General features: G+C 40.6%; 2 protein-coding genes across 2 annotated transcripts in view; one reads left to right on the top strand and one right to left on the bottom strand.

Annotated features, from left to right (window-relative positions):
* Positions 1-10,964, bottom strand: part of LOC103131684 (chloride channel protein 2-like) — a gene marked incomplete at its 3' end in the record, with an annotated part of 85,497 nt that overhangs the window by 45,536 nt on the left and 28,997 nt on the right. The window lies entirely within an intron of this gene.
* Positions 8,845-10,964, top strand: part of LOC103131683 (uncharacterized) — a 9,098-nt gene continuing 6,978 nt past the window's right edge. Inside the window, exon 1 of the mRNA XM_007543380.2 lies at positions 8,845-9,737. Within this exon, the coding sequence (XP_007543442.1) occupies positions 8,864-9,737 (874 nt within the window). The 5' untranslated portion in view covers positions 8,845-8,863. The remainder of the gene's footprint in view (positions 9,738-10,964) is intronic.

The following is a 10,964-nucleotide window of genomic DNA, read 5'->3' as shown; positions in this document are numbered from 1 at the left end:
CCCGCCAAGTTTGGTGAGTTTTTGAATATGATAAAGCCCCCAAAAAGCCAATTTATTTTACGGAAGAATAAGAATAATAATAATAATTTACAGCAAGGTTTCAATAGGCTCTCGCAGCGCTTAGCTGCTCGGGCCTAATAATTAAAGCTCCGCGGAGCCTCAAGCGGCCCTCGCAGCCAAGCGCCGCTCAAGCCTATAGCCACCGCGTATGTTCCAGCACCGCCTCCCCTCAGCACCTCCTACCCCCAGCCACCGCCTCCCCTCAGCACCGCCTCCCGCCGGCCACCGCCGACGCTCGCGCGCCGTCCTCCACGCGATCCGCTTTGATGCCTTCGGCAGCTTTCCCTGGCGATGCACCCAAAATCTGGAGCAGATTGGGCCATGTGGCAAGGAGATACAGCTGTTTGATTAACCTAGGGGGCGCAGTGGAGTCAAATTGCAATTAAACTCTATTGGGCTCCTTAGAGGTTCACAAGTGTCGCTCATAAAAAGTCTGGTGTAAATCGGATGATGTGTGTGTGAATAAGAGACGATCGTATGCATATGGCGAGGGATAGCCATTTTGCCACGCCCCCACATGTGAGTAGGCATTGACAGAGTTCATCTTCATGTCATGTTATGTCAGTCTGCAAAGGATGAAACCCATATGAATTAGAGAGTAAAAGTAAGACATACAGTAGAAAAAACAGGTGACTTCCTGTCGGAAGTGGGCGGGGCTAAGGTGATGTCATCAATCGACCACCTAACTGTGATGAGGGCTGGTCTATAATGAGACATAGAATGTCTGATGCAGCTCTGACCTTGTATGTGCATATTATCTCACTTTGATGCTTAATGGTGAATAGTCAAAGTTTGGGACTTAGCCACGCCCACATGCTTTGACACACAAAAATTCCTGTGATAACTTCTGACCTTTAATGTCTCAACTCTCTGCTGACTGAGTTTGAAGTCTGTATCTCGAAAGCTGTAGGAGGAGATAGATCAGATGCGACGTCTATGAAAAAGACGAAATGGCGGACTTTGATCCAAAATGGCCGACTTCCTGTTGGGTTTGCACCATGGCTCCAAGAGACTTTTTTGTAGGTCCTGACATAATACACATGTGTACCAAGTTTCATAATTCTAGGTTAAAGCATGGCTTGGGGCTCCTCATTTCAAAATTTCTAGGGGGCGCTGTAGAGAAATTAGGCCACGGCCAAGTTGATAAATAAAGTGAACCTCTAAACGATACAGCACTGACAATCAGCGGTTTATATATTTTCTCAACTGTGGCTAAAGCTGCTGCTAGCTGTTTTACTCTCCGATCGGAGGCTGGTTTCTTTAAATAAAGTTGGAGAATGGTAAATTGACAATTACTAATAACGGTTAATACTTAAATGCTGTTTTATTAAAGTTGATACAAAAAGTGAACTTCTAAACGTTACAGCACTGACAATCAGCGGTTTATATATTTTCCCAACTGTTGCTAAAGCTGCTGCTAGCTGGTTTACTCTCCGATCGGAGGCTTTTTATTATATAGACAGTCAGAGAATGTTGGATTGACAATGAGTAATAAGAGTTATGTAACACTTTAATGCTGTTTTATTAAAGCTGATAAATTGAATCTCTAAATTTTACAACACTGACAGACCGGTCTATATTTTTTTTAACTGTGGCTAAAAGCTGCTGTTAGCTGGTTTACTCTCCGATCGGAGGCTGTTTATTTTACACATAGAGAATGGTGAATTGACAATCAGTAATAACAGCCATCTAACACTTTAATGATGTTATTATTAACCTTACCTTTTATTATATCCTTAAGATAATGAGTGACCGTCAATTTTTCAGTAAGGTTTTCAGAGGTAAAATCACACTGGCAGTAAAGATACAGTGCTTCGAGCCATAACGGAAGTTGTGTGACGTCGCTGTGAAAAGGGTCTATTTGGAAAAGAGTGCGGGTATTTCTTAGTCCCGCCCATTTGTGCTTTAGACATATATCTCAGATTCGTTTGCAGATATTCTCTTTTCTTGCACGACGGAGACTGCTTAAGTAAGTATTTCATGGTATATTTTCAGTAATAAGGGAATTTTTTTGTGTGTGTTTCGTCTTTCTAATTGTTTTTATCTATGTATTTTGTTCTTTCTAGAAAATGGAAAAATATTCTCCATTAAAGCTCCCAAATTTGACTGATACGGAGTTGAAGGGTGTCCAAAATGCTGCGCAGCTTGCTCAGTGAGTATATCAGTTGCTATGTAATTAAAAAAAAAATTATCTTCAGAAGCTTTTCTATGAGGTTTTCTAGTTTTAAGTAGTTCAAATTACGGCAATTCTTTTTTATATATATAAAACATAGCGTAGAAGTTTTAGGACGGAGAATTCCGTAAATTTCACCTGGAAGTTAACAACTAAAGTAAATTGCGGGGGCGGGAGTGGCAGTTAGGACCGCCATTAGACCACGGGACAGGGGTAAGACGATTCTAATACCGGGGGACAGAAGAACAAAAGGAAGGCAAGTTGCATAGGTGTTTTTAGTTAATACTTCCTATTAATGTAATTGTTTTATTTATGGAAATAGAAAATCAATTTCTAATAGTTAATTCCAGGGGCGTAGGAAGCGGGGAAGGAAGTCACATTCGTCCCCCCCAATAATTTCACCGTAGTTGCGAAGAATTTTAAAATCTTCCACTCGCATGCTTTTATTTTGAAGGCGCACAACAGCGCATTCAGCAGAGCGTTCCTGCCCCTCCTCCCCCCTCCCCCCTCTGAACGGCTCAGAGTAACAGAAACTCCGTTTGAATGAGGTAAACAATCTGTCGGGAATTTTGCTATGAATATCGCTCGTTTATAACATCTTTTTGTCAGTTTACTTTCATATATAGAACTCAATCTTTTTCGTTAAGCCGTTTTAATTCTGGAATAGTCACATGTCCAATATTATACTGCTAACTTTTTCTAAAAGTTAGCTACTCTAGCCATAATGATTTATTTAATCAGATTGAGACTGAAACAGCAGCAAAATGAGCCTTTTTATTATTTAAAGTGACATCTGATCATACTCGACCACTTAACATGTATTTTATATTATATTATATTATATTATATTATTTAGATATTTAGAAGAACAACAGTGCTGGAATGATGTTGAAGAAAGGTGAAGTAGCTCTGGTGAGGTCTTCATTTAGTTTATTTATATATGTATTAACTTTTTAATTTTTAAATAAACTAAACTATTTTATTATGAGAGGAGCAGGTCAGGGAAGATATAGGAGAACCAGGTGGAGTTTCAGAATGTGAAGATATAAAAATTACATTAATTTCGATAAAACCAGAAAGAAGAACAGGTGACGACTCATGTCAGGTTGATTTCTTTCAACGTTTCCATATTTTTTTTCATTATTTCCAAACTATAAGGGTAATGATTAGGAGACATTGACAATAAGAAAGGTGCTTGAGGAGAGGTTTAAAATAAATTTGTGAAAATTTTTGCTACACAGTAAATGAAGTTGAGATGTATAATAATGTATACATCTGAAAATTAAGTTTTTTAAATTCTCATACTGTATGAAATTTAGTTCACATTCTGACACTGTACATCACTGTTTGTTGTAAATCCATTAATCCATGCAGGAACATCAGGCTGCAGAAAGTCAGAGGGAGGCAGAGACAGAAACACATAACTAGATATTTTAGTTAAATGTTTGCGGCTGAAAATGACAGGACAAAAAAAAATATTTAGGCTTTTTGCCTCAGTCTTTTTATGGTAAGTTACTGAATGCAGGGATGGAAAGTGGGACTGAGTTAACAGTGAGGAACTAAGATGTCTGTTAGATGTGAAAAAGTATCATTTTTATTTATTTTGTAGATCAAACTGTTGCACTGATGTAGAGTTGTTCAAAAAGAACAAAACTTGTTTTAAGATTTTATTTTTGTTGGTCAAACTGCTGTATTGAGTTTAAAACTGAAGAGTCCTATTTTATGAGCCGTTTTCTACTTTTGTTTTAGAAAGAAGTAAAACCAGTTAAATTACCAGTTAATTTATATCAATGCATTTTGACCAATAATCAAATGTCTTTTGACCAATAAGATATATTAGAATCTGTTAGCCTGTCTGAGCTACCAGAGTATTTATCTTGCTAGTTGTGAGGCAAATGCTAAAGTGAGTGTTCATCCTGGAATGACTGTCATTATACTATGCATAACTTTAATCTGATTATTGGATTGTAAATAGTAACATGTTAGAATACTTGTTACTGAAACAAGGGTCAGATTAGAGTAACGCATTACTGATGTGTTGATGGCATAATTGACATTTCTGCTCAAGCTACTTACTGATCTGTCAGGTTTCCGATATGCGTCCCCCCCAATGACAGACTTGTCCCTACGCCCTTGGTCAATTCTTACTTTTTATTTTAAATTAAATGGTTTACATTGACAGTTGTGCAGTTGGTAGAGTTGTTGCCTTTCAGCAAAAAGGTTTCAGGTTTTATTTCCAGTTCAGGATCTTTCTGCATGTAGTTTTTATGTTATATTTGTGAATGATTATTTCTTTCCAGGTTTCTTTAAATTTTCCCTAGGTGTGATTTTTTTTTTATATATATATATATATATATATATATATATATATATATATTTTATTTTTGCACGGTTTTGTCTCTCTTTGTTGCCCTGCATCAGACTGGCAACCTCTCCAGGGTGTATTGTGTCTGGAACATTAGTTGGAGATAGGCGGATTGTTTACAATGTTGATGGATAGCACACACTGACTTTCTTCCCTTTATTTGGATTTCTATTGTAAATTTTTTTTTTAGATTTTCCTGCACTGTTTTATTTGTAGTCTGCCTATGGTTTTAGCAGTTTCAATGGAGGGAGTTGATTCAATCTTAAATTTTTATTTATTAGTTCAAAATTATATTAATTTCTAATTAAGGAAGAAAAAAAAACTATCTTTCAAAATGTGATTTAATTTGGATTATGTGATTTAATTTAGAAATTGTAGATCTTTGTCAACTTAAACAATTTCCAAATTATTTTTACTTTTCAAAATAATCTTACATGTAATTATGATAGTTATATTTATAATTATTTCTTTTCTTTTAGTCACATGCCAGATTTTCTTTGTTCTTTTTATCCTATATCATTTTACCAAGTAATTTATTTACTTATTTATTTATTTGCATCTTTTACTAAAGTTACTTTCTTTCTTTTACAATTGTGGAGTCAGTTGTCACGTTGTTTTATTTGCGACTTTCTTAAAAGATGTGTTCATTTTCAAGATATCTTTAAAGTTTTAATTCATTTTTAGATGTTTTCTTTAATTTAAACTTTTGTTCACAAACTAAGCATTAGAATGAAGGAAAAGTATCAGTTGTTTAATGTGATTTATTTATGGTGTTTAACAGTGATTTATTTTTTCTTACAGTATCAGCTAGCTGATCCATTTGCTCCGCGCGATGCGGTTCAGAGAAGCATGCACGAAGCTTTTAAGATCTCCTTTGAAGCCCTTGAAAAGAAGGGAAGAGTCTTAAGGGCCTCCGAGCAAAAGGCAAAGCTACTTCAAAAAGAAGTAGCTAGCCTGAAAAAACAAGTACAAGTATTAACTGCCAAGATTGAAATTTTGGAAGTGTCATCTGCATTTTATGCAGATGGTAAGTATATTTGTTAACATTTTATTTGAAGGGTGGTCCATAAGACTGACATGACACTGTCATAAAGATTACATAACACCTGTCATGAACATGAAAAGTCTTTATGAATCTTTCATAGTTTTCATAAAGTGTCATTTGGTAAATAATGACACTTTTAATTCAAAGTTGTTCTAAAAGTTGCATTAAAATCCTTTAAAAATGGCAATTTGCATTAAAAATGTCATTATTCACTGAATGATGTTTCATGCTAACTGCTGAAAACATTCATAAAGACTTCTTCATGTTCTTGACAGGTGTTATGTCATGTTTATGACAGTTTCATATCAGTCTTATGCCCATACCTTTAAATAATGTGTTTTGACATTCTTTGTTTTTATGCTAAAATATTTCAGACAAAAAGGAGGCTTTCACTCAGACAGAGGATGAGGAAGAGGACTCAGCCATGGACCAAAATATGAGTTGTGTTGATGAGTCTTAGTTTTTTTTCTTAAGTGCATGTCTTTTGTTTATTATTATTATTATTTTTTACCTTTATAAAGTTATTTTGTTCACAGTTTTTTGAATATGTTTTATTAAAGATTTTTTACTTGGTTAATGGATTAATTTCACCTTTTTCTAACATGATAAAACAAGAAGACTCTTCTTTTGGTAAAGGTAATCTTAGAATTTCAGTTAAAGTTTAAGGGAAGGACTAAGTAGAAGATTAGCAGACAAAATTTGGATAAAACTGTTTTGGTTTTTGACACAGCTGAGTTGTTAGAAGATTTAAGTCATTTTCTTGTTTTCTACTTTTACTGTTTAACAACTTGGACGATGGTTAAAGAATGTTTTCTATATGCCAAAAACCAACACCAGAATGTCTTATAGTAAGGAGCTTCAGGAGAGAGAAGGATGAGCTTTACGGTGTAGGAACATCTGCAGCAGATGAGAGGGAGAAATTAGAAAGGTTACATCCAATACACACATATACAGGTCCTTATCAAAAAATTAGCATATTGTGATAAAGTTCATTATTTTCAAAGGTCAAGCCACTTTTGAACCAGAAACAGCGGCAGAAGCGCCTGACCTACAGAGAAGCAGCACTGGACTGTTGCTCAGTGGTACAAAGTACTCTTTTCGGATGAAAGCAAATTTTGCATGTCATTTGGAAATCAAGGTTGCAGAGTCTGTAGGAAGACTGGGGAGAAGGAAATGCCAAAATGCCAGAAGTCCAGTGTCAAGTACCCACAGTCAGTGATGGTCTTGGAGCCATGTCAGCTTCTGGTGTTGGCCCACTGTCTTTTATCAAGGGCTGGGTCAATGTAGCAGCTATCAGGAAGTTTTGGAGCACTTGATGCTTCCATCTGCTGAAAAGCTTTATGGAGATGAAGATTTCATTTTTCAGCACGATCTGGCACATGCTCACAGTGCCAGAACCACTGGTTTACTCACCATGGTGTTACTTTTTTTTTATTAACTTTGAAAAATGAAATTTAAGAAATCTTGAATTATTATTTTTACTAGTTAGAATGTACATTCAAATATCTTAACCTTTTGGAATAGTAAAAATGTACTTTTTTCTAGAATATAAATTTGTAGAAATCAATAATTCCAGATAGTTACAGAAAATCCCATTTATGTTAAAGTGGTTTGCCATAAAAGATAATATTCATCAGGAAACTTTTTGGACAGCTTAATGTCAGAACAGAGGGGGTTTACAGGTAATTTTTAATTTTGCAAAAATGTAATTATAAAAAAAATGTAATTATAACTAGTCAAATGCAGCCGCTGAACTCCCTCGAAGATGAGCCCGTACAACAGCCACAATGCAGCGACATCAGCGAGTCAGAGGGGGAACCAGAGCAACAGGGGGACGAAGATGGAGAAGAGGAGAGAGAGGAGAGCGACCAAGAGAGTGCCTTCTCCGGCCCAAGGAACCCCCTAGGTAACTACAAACCCCTTCGCACAGGCCAACATCGAGGGAGGAAGAAGGAAGCAGAGACCTTCGACATCGAAAAGGTCTCCGAAAGAATGGCAAGAGATATAACCTGGGGTCCAGTCCAAGCCAAAGATGGATGACGTGCATATGTCCCAGAAGCCGGCCAGACCAACTACCAGATACCAGAGGAGTGGGCCAGCCGGCTGGAGGACCGAGTAACCTTGGGGGTCGAGGCGACCATCGGTGAATGGGCCAACATTCTGATGACTCCGTCTCGCTCCACACTGATGGCGTACCAGCCCTTAACCTCCAACTTCAGATCGACATACATTGGGATTATGCACGACGTAATGTTGCGACGACTAAAGAAGGCTGCTTTCAAGTACTCCCGAGAGACCCAGCAAAAACTAGATGAAGTGTCAGCTGACGAGGAAGAGCCACCACAAATGTCACCAAAGGCAAGCCAGAGTAGCCCTGTGGCCTCCCAGAGCGGGCCGGCTCCACCAACTGCCCCCAGCGCCGGCCAGGACGCTTACGCCGAGCTTAAGAACCTCAGGTTGGTGGTTAGGAGCAAAAACGCGGATGAAAACAATGAAGAGTATCTGAAAGACGTCTGGCCGACAGTGCTGTCTACCACAAGCCATGATGGAGCCAAGAAGCTGTGGCTAACCAGTGTGACGGCAGATCCAATGATCGGATCAGAATCAGCACAAGATAACTATGAGCGGTTGGTGTTGGAAGACATGGATGATGAAGACTCCCAGATTAAGAGGGCCAGGGGACGGCTCGACAAAGGAGGCAGGTTGGAACCTCTGTGGCACACTCTAAAGCAGACTATCCCCCCGCAAGGTATGTGAAAGTGCTGCGTGAGGTGACGAGGGGCCGAAGAGGGGAGATGACATTTGTGAAAATGCCGGCGAAAGGCACTACTGTCACCCAAATGGACGTAGCTGTAAAAAGTTTCGATCTGGAACAGCAGTACTACGAAGAGAAGCGGAAGAAGGAATCGATCCAGCAAGTAAGACCACCTAACAAGGCCAACGTGAGACCGCCACCCAACCTCCAAAGCAGACCGTCAACCAACTTCCAGAGCCGACCATCAACCAGTTACCAAAATAGGCCGCCACCCAACTTCCAGAACAGGACATTTCAACCGAGAGCACCGGGGCCGCAAGGGAAACCGACTAATCAATCGGCACCGTCGAACCAGCCGAGGGGAAGTCCATATCTGACGGAGGAAGAATACAGAAAATTGAGCCCTGAACAGAGAACGGCCCTCCACGAGTCCCGTAGGACCGGGACCGGAGGGCCATCGAAATAATGGAGTCCAGGTCGCGGGTCATACTGGAAAATGCCTACTGGGAGGGGGACGAGATCTTCGCTAAAGTGGAAGGAGTACCCTACCTAGTGGACACGGGAGCCGAGGTGTCGATGACCCGCAAAGACCTAGAAACAGCAGGACACCTGAAAGTACAATTTGCCAATGGAAAAGTGGAGAAGATGCCATATGGGACATGGAAAGGAGTAGTGTGGATTAAAGGACCATACAATCTTCTCACAGTTAAAGATTTGGAAGAGTTAAGTAAGAAGAAGCACAATTATCGGACCCTCCAAAGACGACTGACAAACCTAAAAGCAAGGTTAGTAAAAGTTGGTCCGACACAGACAGGATTGGACACTCAAGACTGGTACAAACCGGTGGATATACCGGCGGTAACAGAACAGAAGATCGAAGAGAGTGACTTCTCCCCGGCCGGGAAGAAGAAGCTGCGTGAGATTATTGCCTCGGCAAAAGTAGCCAGATTCAAGAACGATTGCGGAGATTTGGGCCCAAGATTCGTGCACCATATTGAAGGTGGGGTGCACCCGCCGGTTCGACAGTACCCGCTGAATCCAGGAGCAGTTGAAGAGATGGACAAGATAGTAAAGGAGCTGGGTTCCCTAGGAATCATCAGAGAGGAGCTCAACCCGATCACGAACAGCCCCATCCAAGCGGTGAAGAAACCCGAATCGGCAGGAGGGGGTTTGAGGCCAGTCATCAACTTTAAGGCCTTGAACCGAAGGACAATAGCGAATCGGGCCAGCCTGATCAACCCCCAAGGCACATTAAAGACACTGCGCGTCAAGAAGTTCAAGTCCTGCATCGACCTGGCTAATGGATTTTTCTCCCTCCGCCTCGCAAGACAATCCCAGGGTAAGACAGCATTCACTCACAAAGGCAAAAGCTACGTTTGGCAAAGGTTGCCCCAAGGATATAAGAACTCACCAAACGTTTTTCAGTCAGCCGTGATGGAAGTACTGGGGGACGTGGGGGCAACCGTATACATAGACAATGTTTTTATCGCTGATGACACCGAGGAAGAACATCTAGAAAGGCTGCAGAAAGTGATTGAGAACCTTACAAAAGCGGGCCTGAAACTGAACCTCAAGAAGTGCCAATTTGGACAGTTCCAGGTGAATTACCTGGGTTTCCAGGTCACATCAGACTTGGGACTTTCAGATGGGTATAGGGAAAAATGATGAACATTCAGCCCCCTCAGTCAGAAAATGAACTACAGAAGATATTGGGGTTATGCAACTACGTCAGAGACCACGTACCCAACTACCAGAAGTATGCCAGACCTTTGTATAACTGCCTGAAGAAGAGTGTGGAAAACGAAGGAGGAAAAAGACCCTGGGTTTGGACAGCGGCTAACCAAAGGGGTTTGGAGGACCTAAAAAAGGCAATTCAGGCCGCAGTGAGACTGGAACCGAGAAGTTTGTCAGATAGATTGGTGGCAGAAATCAACTGCGAAGAAGACGATGCCATGATTAAAGTGAGTAATGAGAACGGAGGCCTGGTTACACTATGGAGTTATACCCTGACCTCCGTTGAGAAAAAGTACCCACAAGAAGAGAAGGAGCTGGCAGTGCTAGCTCGATACTGGAGCGTACTGAAAGATTTAGCGCAAGGACAACCAGTTAAAGTCATCACACAGAGCCAGGTTCACAAGTACCTGAGAAAAGGCACCGTTGAGAGTACAAAAGCAACAAACGCACGGTGGGGGAGATGGGAAGACATCCTGCTAGACCCAGAGCTTGAAATTGGGCCAGCACAACCCACCAACAAGAAACGACAACAAGAAACACCTGAGAAACCAGGACAACCGGAATGGACACTCTACACCGATGGATCGAAGAAAGAGTCCGACCAAGTAGCCTACTGGGGTTTCATCCTGAAACAGGACGGCAAGGAGAGATGCCGACAGAAAGGAAAGGCCCCCGGCAGTGCACAAGCTGGGGAAGTGACAGCAATACTGGAAGGACTGCTGGAGCTAGGGAAAAGGAAGATCAAGAGCGCCAGGTTAGTGACGGACAGTTACTACTGTGCCCAAGCCCTCAAAGAAGACTTAGCCATTTGGGAAGAAAATGGCTTTGAGAC

The sequence above is a fragment of the Poecilia formosa genome, unplaced genomic scaffold, assembly GCF_000485575.1.
Source record: "Poecilia formosa unplaced genomic scaffold, Poecilia_formosa-5.1.2 Scaffold811, whole genome shotgun sequence".
Classification (NCBI taxonomy): Eukaryota; Metazoa; Chordata; class Actinopteri; order Cyprinodontiformes; family Poeciliidae; genus Poecilia; species Poecilia formosa.
This window is presented reverse-complemented; position numbering and strand designations above follow the sequence as displayed.